This window comes from Elgaria multicarinata, chromosome 6, assembly GCF_023053635.1.
Source record: "Elgaria multicarinata webbii isolate HBS135686 ecotype San Diego chromosome 6, rElgMul1.1.pri, whole genome shotgun sequence".
NCBI lineage: Eukaryota > Metazoa > Chordata > Lepidosauria > Squamata > Anguidae > Elgaria > Elgaria multicarinata.
This window is the reverse complement of record NC_086176.1, coordinates 81,412,878-81,432,238: the sequence shown is the minus strand read 5'-3', so window position 1 is coordinate 81,432,238 and position 19,361 is coordinate 81,412,878. Positions and strand designations below refer to the sequence as shown.

Here is a 19,361-nt window from a genome sequence, read left to right as displayed (position 1 = left end):
TCTTGCTGTGACATGAGAAGGTTTCAGAACCCCAGGCATAAAGACTTTACACACTGTGCTGCAGATCACTAGGTATAATTAAAGGAAGGGGAGGCAGAGTGAGAGTGGAAAGTTACAGATACATGTGTAACTCAATTGACCAGAGGCATGTAGAACTCCCATCATTAGAAGCCTATCTTCAGGATCTTTCAGTTCTTCCTTTGCTGTCTAACTCAACTTGCTGGAGTCCATTTTAAGTACAAGGAAAATATCTTCCTAAAGCATTAATGGAAATGTATTGCAATGGTTAACATTTAGTAGGGACTATTTCCCTGATACTAGATTTACGCTAGTTTTTTAAAAACTAATTTTATGTGGGTTTGTGCTGATTTTATGCTTGTTTTTAATAGTTTTTTAGAGCCTCATGTGGCGCAGAGTGGTAAGTGGCAGTTACTGCAGCTGAAACTCTCCCCACGGCCTGAGTTCGATCCCAGCGGAAGCTGGTTCTCAGGCAGCCGGCTCAGGTCGACTCAGCCTTCCATCTTTCCGGGGGGGTTGGTAAAATGAGTACCCAGCTAGCTGGGGGAAAGGTAACTGTGACTGGGGAAGGCAATGGCAAACCACCCCGCTACAAAGTCTGCCAAGAAAACGTCAGCGAAAGCAGGTGTCCCTCTAGGAGTCAGCAATGACTCAAGCGCTTGCTCGAGAGGTTCCTTTCCTTTCCTTCCTTTTAATAGTTTTATGTTGGTTGTATTAATATTGTTTTTAAAATGTTTTGGAATATAATTATGTTTATGTTTGTATTTACTGATTCAAACTTTTTGTAAACTGCCCTGAGGACTTTGTTAATGGGTAGCATAAAATGGCAAAAATAAATACTTTTAAGTTACCTGACAAACAGAAACTGCATTCCACCTACAGACATGGAGTGTTAATGGGGAAAACAAGCAGTTTCCCTTACGTCAAATAGTGAGTCATAAAATTAGGGCCTAAACCACCAAAGCATAGATGCCTTATCTTACAAGTGATACCATTTATAGAAATTATATGTTCCAACACCCTTTAATAATTTGGTATATACCAGTACAATATTTCCTGTAGTTGGGGGAAGATGAGGGACAGATGCTGTAGGTGGGCAGAAGATAGACTTCAACTCCCAGAAACTCCTGCCAGTTTGGTTCATCTCTTTTTTATCAAGACTCTTGTGCCGCCTTAAAGACTAACAAGTTCATTCTGGCATATTATGTCAGAATAAATGTGTTAGTCTTTAAGGCGGCACAAGACTCTTTCTTGTTTTTTGGGGTTTTTTGCTGCAGCAGACTAACATGGCTACCCCTCTGGAAATCTCTGTTTTAAGTTCTTTTGATGATGATGAACCCCTCACTTGCTCATTAGATGGGGTCAGGCTTCAAAGGCAAAGTTGGTGGGCAGTTGAGACTTTGGCAGGGAGATGGTGGACAGGTGGGGCTTCAGCAGTGGGCAGCTGGCACATGGGTGGGTGTCTTCTGAGGGTGGCTGGGGGGGCTTGGGTGAGCGAGTGAGGAGCTTTGGCGGTGGCATGGGCCCATCGGCATCATTATGCTTAGGGCCCACTGGAATATAGTCCTTGCCTGCCAGTATTGCTTAATCTTCATCACTCCTAGTACACTATCCTATATCAAACCAACTTTCAAATAGCAATTACTGCATAATGAGATGTAGCAGTAACTGGGAGTCAAATACAAATTTTGAATCCTTATTTAAGGTAAATTCCAATGAATAATTCCAATGATTCCATTTGCTTGAGTTACCAAGCATACTGCTTTGACACTAAAGCAGGTTTTATTATTAATAACAGAAATATAGCATGAACAGCAAATCAATTCAGAATATAATATAAAACATAAAAGTATGTGTTGAGGATTAGTAAGTAATTTAGAAATAAAACATAAATAATACAAATGCTGGCTCCGACTTGTTGATCAATGCTGAGGTTTTTATATTTATATATAGCAGTGGTTCAATTCAAATGTTATGTCAAATTATATAGTTGCACTATTCATAGTTTAGAGGTTCCAAATGTGCAGGCATACCATGGTTTAGCTTGCAGAGCAAAGCCCTTTTCCTATATCATCCATAAGCTCCCTTGCCTCCTACAAGAGTCCCCAGTAGTATCCCAAGCTGCTTTGCCTTGCCTGACCAATGCCAAAATAATGCTATAACTGGGTTCAGACAACACAATAACCCACATTCAAGGGTTGACTATGGGTTGAATGTGGTTTGTCGTCAAAACACTGTTTGTTGCTGAAACCTGAGTTATCTTGTTCTCTGAAACCAGCTGCGGTAACAAGCCATGGTTTGTTAACCACAAACAACTCAAAGTTCACAACTCAACAACAAAGCATGGATTCTCTTCATGGGTTGTTTGTGGTTAACAAACCATGGTTTGTTAGCACAGCTGGGTTCAGATTACATGATAAACCATGTTTCAACAGCAACCCATGTTTCAACAACAACCACGCTTATGTGAGAATTAAACAACCCATGGGCAGTTTTAGGGTTATGTGAGGGTTCTTTAACCCTCACATAAATCACACTAGTCAGATCTGCATTACACTACACCCAACCACCGTAGCTTGAATATTCAAAAGGGCAGCGAGCATGCACAGCAACCCATTGTGCCTTGTGTAAGCAATGTGAAAGCATTCTAAAATGTGAGGGATTCAACTATGAAAATATCAGGAGGCAGCAACATTTTCCTGAATCTACTGAAGGTGAGCTTATTGTGACTACTGTTATTTAATTGAACTGAACCAAAACCTCCGGTAAAACCATAACAGTTTGTGTTTATTAACCCCAAATGCTATATTGGCAAATGGTTACATGAAGAGAAAATGTCTTTCACCGTTTGATACTAAAATGGGAACTCTTTCTGTTCCTTCAGGAAGACATAACGAAGGCAGCTGGTGCAATTCAAACAAAAAACCTCTGAACAATATTAAATGGAAAACTGCTGAGCAACTAGAACAAAGAATATTGACAACACTGTTTAGGTCCCAAAAGAGTACATTTAGAAACCAAGTAACTGGAAATGAATGCTGAACTAATTCCATGGTTCATCGAACATATGCAATAATATGTTGATTCTAGTAGAGTTACAGGCAATGAATCTGAATGCCTGGCAGGTCAGGATTAAAAATTAAAGCAGAGGTCTTGCAGTGTCAGAAGTGGAAACTGTTTTCTGAAGTGGGAACAAATATCAATGTCCCTCCTATTAATGGTACTATATTTTAGTTATAGTTAACAATAATTAAAGGGGTATTTTTTCCTTTAGCTAACTGGAATTCATTACCTATTTTATTATTTTAGAAAATTCCCTCATGGCTAGTAAAACTAGAGGGAGGTGCAGGATCTACTAACTGATGCAAATGACATACATTTAAAATTAAAGAATTCTATAATTCCTTTTGAATACCAGAACTGAATGGATTTCAAAGACCTTACACAAGAAAACCCACTTCTGGTTACCTAAGCTTTCTTCATTTCAGTACCATTGTTTATGGCAGGTAGGTAATTCTGTGGGTGCCATTACTGAACAATTGGGAGTTGAAAATCCTTGCCTATTTATTTATTTATTTATTTATTTATTACATTTCTATACCGCCCAATAGCCGGAGCTCTCTGGGCGGTTCACAAAAATTAAAACCATTCAAAGCATAAAACAACAGTATACAACAGTATAAAACCATAATATAAAATACAATATAAAAGCTCAACCAGATAAAAACAGCAGCAATGCAAAATTACAAATTTAAAACCACGTTATTTAAAATTTATAGATTGTTAAAATGTTGGGAGAATAAAAAGGTCTTCACCTGGCGTCTAAAAGCATAGAATGTAGGTGCCAAGCGAACCTCCTTAGGGAGCTCATTCCACAGCCGGGGTGCCACAGCAGAGAAGGCCCTCCTCCTGGTAGCCACCTGCCTCACTTCCTTTGGCAGGGGCTCACGGAGAAGGACCCCTGAAGATGACCTTAGTGTCCGGGCAGGTACGGCCCCAAGCCGTTTAGGGCTTTAAATGTTAATACCAGCACTTTGAATCGGGCCCGGACCTGGACTGGCAGCCAATGAAGCTGGAAAAGGACTGGCGTAATGTGGTCTCATCGGCCAGTCCCTGTTAGTAAGCGTGCTGCCCTGTTTTGCACCAGTTGAAGTTTCCGGACCGTTTTCAAAGGCAGCCCCACGTATAACGCATTGCAGTAATCCAAACGAGAGGTTATCAGAGCATGGATAACTGTAGCTAAGCTAATTGATTGCAAACTAAGCAGAGATCAACCAGTAAATCCAGATCTACTTTCTGCCCACCCCTAATATTTGCTACTGAGCTGTACTCCTCTGTCTGACCCACCCACCCCAATCATCATAGGTGGTGGTTTTGGTGACAGACTTGAATTAACATTGTTAAATATGCAACTTTTTTCCTTTTTTCCTTTTCTGTTCTACTGAATGCTGTGTAGATTTGAGATTCTGAGGTAAGCAGACCACAACATCTAATAGTCTGGCATTATTTGGAAACGCTTAAAATAGGCATTGGTGGTTTTTTTTAAAAAAGAAACAAATAAAACTGTATGTTTTTCTTCTATTTTAAAACCAAGACCACCTAATGAATATGCTCACCTGGAATAGCCACAATTTTCTGAATTGCTTCTCTGAAATTTTCGCAACTGCTTAATTTTTAGAAGTTCTTTTCGTGCCATGTGTGTAACTAACTGCCATGCATGTGCACTTTGGGTTCAAATGGGAGGGAGGGAGGGGTGGCACTACCTACTCCACTGACTTGAATCCAGCAGACTTGCCACTATCTAAGGACTCCCTTCACTCACACTGCTGACACTAAAGTTCATAGGTAAATAAGGCTGAGCTCAATTTCCACTCCTTCTTCAATATAACAGACCTTGGGGCCAAGCCCTCCCAACCACTGTTCTAGCCCAGGTGGGGACGGTTATCTTCCAGCCCAGTAACTGTGGTACTAGGGATTTCTTTTACTTCCTTTCAGATGCTTTAAGACTGCTAAATATGGGCAAGGGAGGAGAGAAGAAGTTAAAGCTCCTAAAGCAGCAGCAATGGAGGCAAGACTGAACGAAACAACCGTGCATGATTTTCATTTCTTTCAGTTACTTGATCCATAAAACAAGTGAAAAGGAACTGGCTCATTGGATTCAGTTTTAGAGAGAGAACATTGTCAAAATGACAGTAGTGGTTCCTATTCATTGGAAGAATTGGAGCCACATTGACTTATTGAGTTGGTAGCAAAATAATTATTCAGGTAGGTAAAAAGTCATATTGCCAGTTTTAGTTCATATCAGGAAACAACCTATTAGATGATGAAACATCTCTACACTGTAGCATGCCAGGAAATATTAAAAATAAAGTTTAATTTATTGTTTTTTGAAATCTATGAAATGTTGTTTATGTGAATTTAACTATAAATGTCTAACATAGAGTAAAGTGAAGTGAAATGTCACATTATTATAGAACCACCCATATTATTCCAGAGGTACTTTAGATGTTCAAGACTTAGTCAGAAAACCGTAACTACATATGCTTTTTACAAAGAGAAGTAAAAATGGATCCAAGAGAAAGAAAGGCAGGTAAATTTCTGGACAAAAAGTAGGGTTATCTGACTGAATGGGACTATCAAGTTCTAATTTGATTCTTATTCCTTTCAGCGCCTCCTGGAAACATCTTTATTCCAAGAAGCCTTTCCTTAATATGCAGCCTTGAATCTCTGTTTTTGCTTCTTTAAAATTTTGTTTTAACTGTTTTATTCTGTTTTTATTTTCATTTTATCTTGTACACTGCTCTGAATTTTTTCAATGGTGAGTGGTATATAAATATTCTAAATAAATAAATAAATAATGTGGGGGAGGGATTCCTAGAACAGAAACCTTGAAGAATAAAGTATTTAATTTTACATTAAGGGAGCAATCCTATTAGCTCAAGTTAAAGGAAGCCAGATTCCAGCTGGACATCAGGAAAAACTTCCTGACTGTTAGAGCAGTGCGACAATGGAATCAGTTACCTAGGGAGGTTGTGGGCTCTCCCACACTATCGGCCTTCAAGAGGCAGCTGGACAAGCATCTTTCGGGGATACTTTAGGGTGGATTCCTGCATTGAGCAGGGGGTTGGACTCGATGGCCTTGTAGGCCCCTTCCAACTCTGCTATTCTATGATTATGTGCCCAAGACAGCGTCTGGTGGGGACATAGGATTTTTTGGTTTCTGGCTCCAAGCTCAGAAAAGCACTCCAAGTGCGGCGCCAGGAAACCCACACATCCCCCTCACAGCCAACGTGGAGTGAACCATGGCGGCTTCCTCTCCATGCTCAGTAAACCGAGTGCAGAGATGGTGAAAAGGGGGCAGTTCCAGGGCAGGAAGGGGAGGAGACTGCAGAAGCTGGTTTAGACAGCTTCCTAAGTGCCATGTGGCCTCATCTCTCCCGCTCCGAAGCCCCCAGCTAGACAGCCATAATCCAACAACTAACCAAAAAAGCAGGGCGGGTGGTGCTGCAGCCAACCTGCATTGGATAGTTGTTCATCCCTGAGTTCAGCGGCTTACAAGTACCCAGGGCATGATCCATATGATTGTGACCTAAATGAAGGACTGTCTGGAGATGGCAAACAGCTATGTTAGCATGGATGCTCAAGTCATTCAAGTCCTGTTGATTCCATACACCATTCACAGAAGTAGTTCTGCTTCCAAGTAGCAGAACCACATCTATTATTCTTCAGTTTATACAGTTTGACCCCTTAAATTTTAACTTTTAAAATTTAAAATGTATGATTAATTGTCAGAAACCATGCCCAGACCTGGAACTTGGGGTTTCCTCACAGGTTGAGCAGGGAAACGGGTCTCCCCAGCAGACTCCTGCACCCCCGAAGACCCTGAGAAACATTTAGACCCAGACCTGAGAGCCACAGAAGCAGAGTTTATCACGCCAACCATCTGGGTTCCAAGCAGACTCTTGGATTCCCTCTTTGTCACTCCAGGAATGCAAAAACAGAGGAGATGGCAATTCCAGTAAGGAATCTCTGGGCTGCTGCTGAAACACCCAGCTATGCATATGTCAGCATTTGCCAGGAGGAAGTGTATTGCCCAGATAAGGGCCTGGCAGAGAACTAGGAAGGGTGTTCAGCTCCCATACAAGCCCACAGTTTGAACTGTATCACTGCTGAAGTAATAGCTCCCTTACAGCCTGGCAAACAAATGATCATATGGAACACCATCCACCAAATCCGTCAGTGCATGTGCGTGCGTGCGCGCGCGCACACACACACACAAAGACATACTAAACAGAATTGGTTTACATGTAATTCAAACTAAAAATATAAAGATGACTTTCAAAAGGATGCATCCTGTTTTCAAAAATATACTGACTTAATTTTACCAAATTTACTCATATTTCCTATATCTATGTTAATTTCTAAGTAGATGCAGATTTTTAATTTTCCATGATTAACATTATTATATAATAACTTGAATGTGGTAGCAGATAATTATTCAGAAACAGAATGTAGGAAACAGAATGTAGGGAAGCATCAGGTGCACAACCAAAAATATGCAAGCTGAAAAATGATATGCACCCAGTGAACTGCAACTAAGAATAAGAATGACAGTTTTGAGAATATACTAGATAAAATAAACCTCAACATGTTCATGCCTGGTTGCTTACTATAACAGCCTAACACACTCTTTTAAATTATTAGTATTAATAGAAAAATACCTTACAAACAAGACTCTACCAAGAGAACATCCAGATTAAAAGTTCTCACTAAACCTTATGGCACAATCCTTCAAGCCCCCGATTGCAAAGGGAAAAATAAACATATCCTTACATCCCAACATTGACATGCTTAAATGCTTAGCTATGGTGGATTGTATTCCTTTTAATTTTTATTTCATTGATAAAGTTTAATAGTTCCCAATAGTAACTTAATTTTCTTTTTCATTTAAATTCATTGATAAACACTGTGAACAGCTCTTTAGTTCAAAATGTAAAACTGCTACATAACTGCAATTTGTCAATTTTGTTTTGTTGCCCCGTTTCATTAAAAACAACCCACAACAACCCTTCTCAATATGTTCAAAAATGTGAAATAAAATCAAGTAACAAACACATTTTCATCGGCTTGGACAAATTAACAGAAATCAAACAGTCATAAGTTCTATTCCTATGTTACATTAGACTTGTAATAAATTTATAAACTGCTGCTGTGAACTTTAGAGCAATAATACAGGGGTTGTTTTTTTAAAACAAACAAACAAACAAACTAAACCCACTTTGCATTAAAATTCCATAAATGTTTATCCTATGCTCCCCCTCCCTTTTTAATTGTGGGCATCAGGTTCAAAATTCCAAAATATATACTGTTAAGATGATTGCTAAATGTGCCTTTACAAACGGTTTATAAAAATTCTATATTGATATATCACTCAAATTTGGATTGACTATGCATGATCACAGAAATTATTCCAACAAGGAATAAGTGTTCCTGACATCAGTTTTTCTTCCTATTAACAACAATCCTAACAGCAGTAACATATCTTGTTGAAACATGGGATTTAATCCCACACAGTATGTCTCTGCCATTTTGTGTCATACATGATCAGTGAAGAGTCAAATTATGACAAATACACCCCATTCTCTGGAAAATGTAATACTGAGGTATACAAAAAGTACCAAGGAATGTGAACTGGTACCAAGGAATGTGATTTCAAACACATTCTATGGGTGAGATTGTTAAAGAAGCATTGTTATAGACAAGCAGCTATTCCAAGCAAGGTGGAGAAATGACCTGTTCTTTTAGTTTGTATATAAACTACCAGCCAACAAACAAATGGAAGTCAGATTCACGTGCAGTTGAGAGCTCTTTGTCTTAAGAAATCTCAGAATATATAAATGAAGGACTGGGTGCTTTAAAGAAGCAGTTTGCAATTTATTGCACAGATTAACTGGATGGATTTTATGAGGCTAATTTGATATTCCAATGAACTGACACTGCCTGAATGGTTGCTTCTGCACCTCCAGAAAACCTTTTCAAACTGTAATTTGCAAACAGATTGTAAAATAGAATATCACAGAAGTCTCCAGTCCTCTCTTCTATGAAAACTCATTCTGTAAAGGCTGCCTTGAACTTCCCAGTGCTTGGGGAAGGTAGAACACAAATTAGAGATTTCTCATTAATATGCACAAGGTTTCCTTCTCAGAAGTGCATTGCTCAAAGATTTATTAGACAGTACTTCTTTGGCTGGAATAGGGAGGTCCACAACAATTCATAATTTAGACAGCAATCCTATGGTCCCTGAGATGCTCTCCCAGGGACCATAAAATTGCTCAGATAAACCCTTCCGAAGTAAAAAACAGTGCTCTGACCTTGGAAGGCAGAGATCCACCCCCACCCCCACGCTGGCTGTCCTCCAAAGTAGGAAAAACGATGGAGGAGGAGGAGGAGGAGGAAAAGAGCTTTCTAGTGGGTGGGGAGGGGAGGAGACCAGAGAGGCCAGGATAGGAGATATCCTCCTTGAGCCTCCTCCCTCTGCTCCAAGCCATCCTCAAAAGAAGGGCCAAAAAACCCATCCAGCAAAAATTGTCATAGACAGAGGATAGGAAGGCAAAGATCGCCTCTGCCACTCCTCCCACCTGGAAGTCTTTTCCTAGATATATTTTAGGACATTTAATTTTGTAATAAATAAACCGGCAGCATATGTAGCTTCTGTTTTTATTTTTTGTGATTTTCTGCTGCCACCAGGATTGCCCTTTGCTGTTTTTCTTTTCTAACAACATATTTTCAGCACAACATCTTCACTGTTCGAAAGTAAGGCAGAATTAAAGCCATTTGCTTATTTATCCCAACGCCCAACATGTTAATAAAGAGAAAGATTCCCATATAGTTACCTATAACTATACATATGGGGTACTAACTAACCAAAGTTAAGCAGCTTTCAGTTAGTAAATTCTCAACGCTTGCTTAATGCTTACTAAAATCAAAAGTGCCTACAAAAAAAGTGCTTCATTTTGGCTAGATCATGTCTATGATATTCTTGCAAGCTAGAAATCAGAACAAGGCTCACACATGGAGAAACTAACAGATCCTGGAGTAGTAGAGCATAATACAAGCTAACAAGCTACATCAAGTATAGTTATCAACACCCACAGCCTTAAATTCAACTATTTTCGACAGTTTGTAGTTTTAGAGAGCAAGTGTTAAAGCTCATAGTAAACATTCACAAAGGATAAGGACCCACATAACCTATCACAGCTCATTACTCCTAATATGTCAATAGTTATGGGGGGTAGGCAGCAGAAGACAGGTTCTAGAAAAGCATGGCTACTTCAGCAAACACACCTTAAACAAACTTTTCTCAGACAGCCATCTGCATAGTAGACTCCTTTAGAAGATAATACTATTCAGCTAGCATGAATATGGGAGGATGGGGAAAACCACAGGGAGAACAGGGCACGGGAAAATTTATTGTGCATTGGTCCTTCATTTATACCTTTAACTAAACCTTTTACTGAACAAATCCTCCAACTGTGAATGCGCAAACAAACATGGAATCAGTATTTAGATTTTTTAACAAGTGTCACTGTTGAAACCACTTTATAATAGTGCAATTTTTAAGGAGAAATACAACTGCAAGCATACTTGGCTGCAACCCTACCTATCAATCATGCACACCAAAGATTATTTTTTTAAAACAACATATTCTGGGTCACCACCAAGCTTGACAAAAAGCCATCTCCCAACAGCCTTATACTAAAGCCAGGAAGCAACATTATTCATTGGGAATTTCTTATACTGAAGTCCTGTTAACTAAAGGAAGTTGTGCAAGAGTGGCTTTTCCCAGCTTCTACTTACTTCAAAACAGTTTGCGTTCCAGTTCCTGGCTAGCTGCACCCAATCCATTTCTAAATACTTACATAAGTAGACTAATACATTTACAGAGACTTTTTTTTTCTTTATTGCCTTTGGCTTGATCATCTCAAACCATTGTTTCCGATTAGTTACCTTAGTCAACATCAGTGCTAGATAATGATTTACAGCCTTAGATAAGTCTGCCCTTCCCTATATATCCTCTCTTACCTACACATCCTCCTTCCCACTCATCTTTACTAATGCCACACATATTCAATTTTCGGAAGATATGACCTCTTTGACCTTATCCACAGGGCTGTTACCTTGAAGTCTCTTAAGGATGAACCCTTGCTAACCTACATAAAACAAACTGTTTCACTGCATACAAGGTTAATGTTAGCTTCCTCTCCACTATTTATCACAGGAATGTAAGAACTTGGCAGTAGGAACCTTTTCTGAACACTGGAAAAGTACCAAGTGCATAGCAAGTACTACCTGTGAACAAAGCCAACAGACAAAATGTAGTCAATAAGCATAAAACTTACATAGTCATGAAAGGCTTTAGCTTCACTTGAATGTTCACATGTTTCACGTCTTTCTGGAGCTGCACAGTAGAGATCCCAAAACACACTAAAAATGAAAAAAGAAGAAGACATCATAACTTTTATTTTACATTTACTTCAGGCGTATGATCCCAAACAAATGCACAAACTATAACTTCTTATGGTAATCACAGCACTAATTACCATCTTTCTTAATTCTTTCAAACTATATTTTGTGCAGTGTAAGCACTTTTGCATTATAAATTGTTGGAGTTGTGCAAATGTAAGAGCAATGAAACTAAACTTACTATTGCAAAGACTAAAGACTACCTATCTGTCTCATTTATGCTATATAAAGAATATCCAAGTTTTATGTATTATGATTTAAATACAAAGAAAAGATTCAAAAACTGTTGCAACTGATACAAATCTAAATACAAATGAAATCTCATACTTTCTTTTTTAAAAGGGGCTATGGAAAAAGCAAATATCCAAACTAGAGCTGTTTAATACAGTTTAGATAGGCAATGCATGCTAAAAACAGCATCAGAAAGTGCTTGAAACGTTTTAGAAAGCTCATGAACAATTTTACAGCCTGAAAATCCAGGATACAGTGTTTGTTCCCCCGCCCAAGTTTCACATAAGGGACACAAAGGGAGAAGGGACTGCTATTGGAGTGGAGTAGATAAAAATCATAAATTTCATAAACTCCGGCTGGTTCAAAGAGCTGCAGCCAGATTGTTGACCGGGGCTGGTTACAGGGAGCATACAACTCCCCTGTTAAAACAGCTCCACTGGCTTCCAGTCTGTTTCCGGGCACAATTCAAAGTGCTGGTTATGACCTATAAAGCTCTATATGGTTCGGGTCCAGGTTATTTGAAAGAACGTATTCTCCCTTATGAGCCTGCCTGTGCTTTGAGATCTTCTGGAGAGACCCTTCTTTTAGTCCCACCTTCTTCACAGGCACACTTGGTGGGAACATGGGAGAGGGCCTTCTCGATGGCTGCTCCGGTGCTCTGGAACTCTCTTCCTGGGGAAGCTAGGCTGGCTCCCTCCTTGATGGGCTTTCGGAAGCAGGCTAAAACTTTTTTGTTCAAGCAGGCCTTTGGAGAATAATCCAGCCCTTTTGTTGTGTATTTTTTTAATTGTTTATGGTTTTGTTTCCCTCCCCCCCCCCCCATGTATATTTTAAACTTTGTAAGGCCGCCTTGAGGCCCAGCATTGGGCAAAAGGAGGGATACAAATAATAATAATAATAATAATAATAATAATAATAATAATAATAATAAAAAAAAATAACTTTTTAATGTAACAGATGAAGTTATTATAGTGGGTTTCTAAAAACAAAACAAAAAACAAATAGAGGTTTATGTAAACCAACATATACAATTATATGTGTTCATCTTAATGTTTTCTTCTGTATTGGTTACGTGATTTTAAAAATCTATTTCAAAGAGTGAATAGAAATGATTTTAAAGCCCCTCTTATGGGGAAAAACCCAAACAAATAAATAATTGGAAACATGATTTTGAAATCAAGTTGTATTAATGTGGCATAATTGATCATTATTATATTTATTATCATAGGTCTGATATTGATGACTAGAGACTAGAAAATCAACATCAGTGTTGAGATCTAGTCCCTGGTAAGTGGCCAGTTTCATTAGGATTTGGACATGCCCTCAAGTTATGAGAGTCAGGATTCTACAAGTATGATTAGAGGTTCTCCATTACATACTCTGTATTCCTGCATATCGCTTCCTTATTCATCTCAACGGTAGCTGCCCAAGAGAGAGACTGTGCGCATAACCCCTATCTCCTCTCTGCTGAAGTTAATGTGATGCTCCTATACATGCTTAAGCCCTTGCATGCTGGCACACCTATGACCAAAATTGCTGAAGTTGGGTATTTGGTTGCTTTTTGTTTAATATGAAACAGAAGTATATAGAACCTGAGAATACGTTGGTAGGGCTTTCCTGCAGAACCCATAGTAAAAAAACTAGTTGCCTTTTTCAGTATATATTTCTAGCTCTATGGGCAAAAACCCTGAGAGAAAGACACCACTGTTTGTATCCAGTGCTTATTGCCAGCCAGTGGGATGGAAGCTGCTGGCAAAACAGATTTTCCCCATCTAGCCATCCCACCACTGCTCTGAAGGATTGGGGGACCCTTCAGAGAAGATTTGACTGGGGTGAAGATAGCAAGGAGATATCTGCTCTCACAATGTCAGATTTAACCCCATTAAAAAAAAAGACATTAGCAACAGAGTCCAGTTACTTTTGAGGGGAAAAAAAATCCAAATAACGTACAGCAGGAGTGAGCAACTGGTGGCCCTCCAGATGTTTTGGCCTGCAACTCCTATGATCCCTAAAGTACTGACTTATCAGTTTAATAAAAACACAACAAAACACAACATGATCTTTGTAAAGATTAAATACTCACCACCACCAAGAGTGTAAGAATCCTGGGGGTTCGCCCAATGTGATGTTTTTTTCCCATCTTATCTAAAACCAGCATAAATAGTGATTAAACATTTTTTATTTAGACAAAATATATTAACTTTTCTTAATTCCCCCAAAGCCAACCATAGTATCCATTAGTTCTTTAAACATTTCTTGTGGCTGCTACTACTTGCATTAATCACAAGAACATAAGCAGAGCTCTGCTGGATCAGATCAAAAGGTTAATCTAATCCAGTAGTCTGTTGCCAAGAGTAGCAGGGCAGGAAGGCAGATGTCCTCTCATGTTTATTTTCAGTGTCAGATATTCAGAGATATATTGCCTCTAAACTTGGAATCATCCCTACTTAGCCATGGTAGCTACAGACCTGTTCTTCATAAATTTATCCTTTAAAAAAATCCAAGCTAGCGGCTATCATATCACATCTTGTGGCAGTGGATTGTATAAATTAACTATAGTGTTATAATGCTATTGCACTGATATCCTGCTTGTGGGTTTCCCATAGGCATCTGATTGGTCACTGTAGATGAACTAGATATGCCTTTCTTACGCACAGTACAAAGTACTATTTAGTATTGTCTGCTGTGTACCTATTGCTGATCAACTATGTTGGACAATTTTAAATTCTAGAATTAAGAAAGATTCTCAAAAATCTCTATCTACCTTCTACATTCAGAATCAGTTAATTAGGGCACACTCTTATGCTAGCTGCCTGAGACTCCCTCACTTCGTCCAATGGTAGGAACAGCCCTGTCTAAGGTATCTCTTTCATAGCACTGGTGAGTTTGGGGCTTATTCATTTCCTGAAGCCATTTTGGCTGTGAGATGTAATATTCTGTGTTCTATCCCATTATTGAAAAAGAAAATATTCAAGACATGGCCTAACTTTCACCTTAAAAATATTATGCCTCCACCATTAACCATGTTTATGTTTTTATAACACTGATGTTTAACCAATTAATATAAACAGCTGACAGCCCTAGCTACTATTTTTCTGAGAGTCTACTGAAATGTACCAAGACAGTCACCAACAAAAGCTCTGCTACCCCCAACTGCTAATGGTATCAATTCTTCTAGGAGTAAGAACTTTCCTCTTTGCCCAGGCATATGGCGGCACATCTTAATCACCCACATGTTTAGTTTTTAATGGTTTTTAATGCTTTATGTGTGTATGTTCTGTGTTTTAGAATTTTAAATTTTGTGTATTAATTTTATCTTAATTTTAGAATTTCTGTAAACCACCCAGAGAGCCCTGGCTATGGGGGCGGTATATAAGTGTAATAAATAAATAAATAAATAAATAAATAAATAAGAAGAAACTTAATGACAACAGACTGTGACCTGGTTTGACGTAACATTTATTTAACCCATGGTTAATCCTCAGTTGGTTGCTCTATCCAGGGTTTGTGTGGCAGAAGCCGTGGTTTGTTATCTCAATTCCTGGGTTGTTGTTTCTCTCCTGCTTCATCCACTCCCTCCCTGTATCTCAAATACCTTTGTGATACTGCAATACTGGCATATAGAGTGGCTGTGGGGTGTTTTTTACTACTCCTGCCTGCTTCCTCTATAGCCTGGCCAAACAACTCATGAACATGGTTCTGTGTTTAGATGTAATGAAAAACAATAGTTTAAACAACCCAGAGTTCACACCCCAACGACAAACCATGGGCTCTCTTTTTGAGCTGTTTATTAACTAATCATGGTGTGTAGGCATGACAAGGTTTGCACATCATGACAACCTGGAATTCAACAATCTACGAGTTAAATAAACCACGGGTTAATGTTATGTGCGAAACAGGTCAATATGTTTGTTTGTTTAAAAAAGACTGCCAAGAGGAAAAAATACCCAAAGAATTAAATGCACAGCACTACTGCAATAAAGAAGTGCATAACTACTGAATGGATGTTGATGCCAACTCATGTTGCTGTCCATGGATTACATGAATTGATGCAGATATACAAAAGGTGTCTGGCTGACAGCCATTCATTTCAAAACTTAAGGCTTATGTTAGAGAGGGCATAGCAAGGTAAGTACAGAAAACTCAGATTTTTTAATTTTGTTTTGTTTTTATTGTGATGACACAATGGCCATGCTTGGACAACACTTTGGTGAAACTCCACCCCACGGACTGTGTAGTGTGGATTTGAAGGATGTCACTTTAAAGCGTCATGGTAAAAATTGTCCGTGGGATAGAGTTCACCTGCTGCATGGAGTAGTCTTCTCTTCTCCCCCTCCACTCTCCCCACTGAATGCCGGTGCTGGTTCCTGCTTACCGTATTGGGGTGCTGCCATTTCGTGGGGAGGGGAGGGGCAGAGCAGGGGAGAGAGGCAAAAGACACATGCGGCTGTCACCCTAGCAAAAAGCGCCACCGCCACGCATCCCTGGAGAATGTATCCATCCACCGAAGGAAGAAGGCGATGGCTCGGTGAATGGATCCATTTTGCAGTGAGGTGCCACTGCGGTGATGACAGCACGACTGTCGCCACCGCAGCCATTGCTGTAGGGAGAAAGGAGGGTGCCTGGATCTCTCCTCAGAGGAAAAGCGATCTATCCGCCCCTTCCTCCTTTCAGCGCGGCTAAAGCAATCTGCAGCACAACGGACTCAGTAAGGGCGCCCACTGCATGTTGCTGTAGCCATGCTGAAAAAAAGGCAGGATGTTTCTCCCGGCTTGACAATAAACGTCACGCCACAGGGAATATTTCCCCCCTTTCCTCATGCCACGATCTATGTGGAGATCAGGTCGAGGGGATGGGTGCTTACCTTCCATCTCCTTGACCCAATCTCCAAATAGATCATGGCACGGGGTGTGGGGGTATGTGTGTGTGAAGACTGTCTCCCACAGCTTGACGTTTATCGTCAAGCCAGGACAAAATCCTGCCTTCCTTTGTGGATCTCGGGATGCAGAAGTAGACACCCTTCTCACGGACATGGAGAGAAGAACGTATTCATCTGCCATGCTCCAAGATCCACAAGTGGAGAAAGGATATCTCGAGTCTTTGCCCCCACCGCCCTGTGAAGAATGTGGAGATCGGCATGAGGGGATGAAAGGAGCTCAGGCTCTCCCCTGAGAGCATCAGGTAAGCTCTTTACATCCCCTTGAGCCAATCTCCACATGGATCATGGGGCAGAGGGGCAAAGGGATGTGGATATCCTGGGGAACACGCAGGGGGACCCTGATCGCTCCACCCTACCAAGGGACAGGACTATCAGCTCCTACTGAAGTGCTTCCCAGAAGGGGATTATTTCCCATGCCGATAGAGGCGTGTTGGGCAAGAGTGACCAGGATTTCTGCCACTCTTGCCTGGCGACTCTGTAGACATGGGGAAAATTCCATGGAGCCCGCCACACAACACACCAGTTGTGCAGGAATTCTCCTCTGCATAGTGTGGATATTCTGCATAGAGTGTTTTCCAAAAGCACTCCACTGTTGCATGGAGTCTTCCTGCCAGACAACACATTTCTCAACGGTGGTGTAAAGACACCACTGTGGAGTTCTAAAACCACTGTTGAGAAACGTGTTGTCTGAACAGAGCCAGTGCTTGAATTATTCTTTTTTGTTCTCCTTCAATCAAAGCAATTACCTAGTCACATGTGGCAAGTAAAATGTGCCTCCAGGAAATCAGGCATGGGCTCAGTACCAAGGAAGGAAGCACGGACAAGCAACAACAGTGCACAGCTGAAGAAAAACAACTTTGTGGATGCTGCATGTGTATGATTTCCCCCTCTTCTACCAAAGGAAAAAACTGCTGAAGAGTGAAAGAGTGCATACCAGCAATAGGGGTATACTGAGTTAAAAGCAAGTGGAACAAGTGGTGGCTGGTAAGGCCCCAAATTATAGTTTGCAAGACTGGCTGATATCCTTTTCATCATGTTTGAAACTGGCTGTCTGGAATTATGTAACATAAAAATGATAGGAAACATACCTCTGACAAAAACGTCTGCGCAGATTTCTGTGCTCCTACATGGAGCAAATATTCATATACATATAGTGCTAACCTGGAAACAGAAAAAAAAGTATTGAAACAAAATTCTAATCACCTAATCATTCCAAAGTGTATAGCATGCATTAAATCAGAGGAAGAAATGCTCTAAAAGGAGTAAGTTCTTTGTCTACATTTTCAACTGTATATGTGGGCAAAAATCACAGAAAAGCTAAAAAAGTTATTATGCAAAAAACTCTGTCAATATTTTATTATCTTGGACACATGCCCAGTTGGATAACAGTTCAGCTACTATTAATCTATATTTATCCTCACAAGCTAAGCTTACAGTAAACAATACAACATATCTGTAATTATAGCAGTACTGAATACTGCTAAACCAAGTCCCCAAACAAGAAATCTTCCAAATTCTTAGCACTTTTCCAGTCTCCATGTTTCTGCTTGTAACAGGTACAATCCAGAATTATTCAGAACAAAACAACCCTTTCACTAGTTGTAATGAGACTAATTCCACCCAAAACTGTGCTGTTGTTAAATAATGGTAACCAGGAAAAAAAATGGAGGGGAGATAGCAACGAAGGGCAAAATATATTGTGAGCAGAGCTTCCTCACATGGTAGATTCAGACACTCATTTCTGCTTCAAATCCAGGATCCCCTACCCGTCCGAAGAGACAGTACTAAGCTAGTTGGATTAAAGATCTCATTCAGAGGCTTGTGGTTTTTTATTACAAGCACAAACAGTCACCTGTGAAACTATTCCTAGTTTGTACTAAACTACAGTTTCCTCAGAACTTGGGAAAGTGTAGCTTGTACAGTCCACAGTTACTTAAGCCAAGATATCAAACCAAGATCATGGCTTGATATCATAGTGTGTTAACTACTTGTGGCTTGTACAAGCTACACTTTCCAAAGCTACAGTTTCTGACAAAACGGGAAACTGTGGTTTACAACTAACTAGAAATGAAAGCTTTAAAATATCCCCTCACACATGAAGAGGAGGGGCAGTGCATGACCCTAAGGTTCATGCCAGCTCACACTCATATGTTATTTACATATAACAACAAACCAACATGGTTTGTTGTTATATGTAAATCATGCCAGTATAAAGGCTATTATTATTATTATTATTATTATTATTATTTATTATTTAGAATATTTATATACCGCTCCCCATTGAAAAATTTCGGAGCGGTGTACAAGGTAAAATGAAAATAAAAACAGAATAAAACAGTTGAAACAAAATTTAAAAAGAAGCAAAAATCAGAAATCCAAGGCTGCATGTTAAAGAAAGGCTTCTTGGAATAAAGATGTTTTCAGGAGGCGCCGAAAGGAGTACAAGGTCGGCGCCTGCCTGACCTCCAGAGGCAGGGAATTCCACAGGAGGGGCGCCACCACGCTGAAGGCTCTTCCCCTGGTGGATTCCAATCGGAGGATGGATCTAGGTGGAACCACCAGGAGCAGGCCCTCGGATGACCTCAGTGACCGGGCAGGTTGGTAAGGGAGAAGGCGCTCTCTCAGGTAATTGTGAATGTTGTTTGTATTA

At 39.9% G+C, this 19,361-nt stretch overlaps 1 protein-coding gene across 8 annotated transcripts in view; it reads right to left on the bottom strand.

The window, feature by feature from the left end:
• The window catches only part of SSBP2 (single stranded DNA binding protein 2), a 146,129-nt gene that overhangs the window by 83,718 nt on the left and 43,050 nt on the right, over positions 1 to 19,361 (bottom strand). For all 8 annotated transcript variants that reach the window (XM_063129655.1, XM_063129659.1, XM_063129660.1 and 5 more), the window contains exons 2-4: positions 17,800 to 17,872; positions 13,856 to 13,917; positions 11,418 to 11,502 (exon numbers count right to left, since the gene is read on the bottom strand). In XM_063129655.1, the coding sequence (XP_062985725.1) occupies positions 11,418 to 11,502; positions 13,856 to 13,917; positions 17,800 to 17,872 (220 nt within the window). The remainder of the gene's footprint in view (positions 1 to 11,417; positions 11,503 to 13,855; positions 13,918 to 17,799; positions 17,873 to 19,361) is intronic.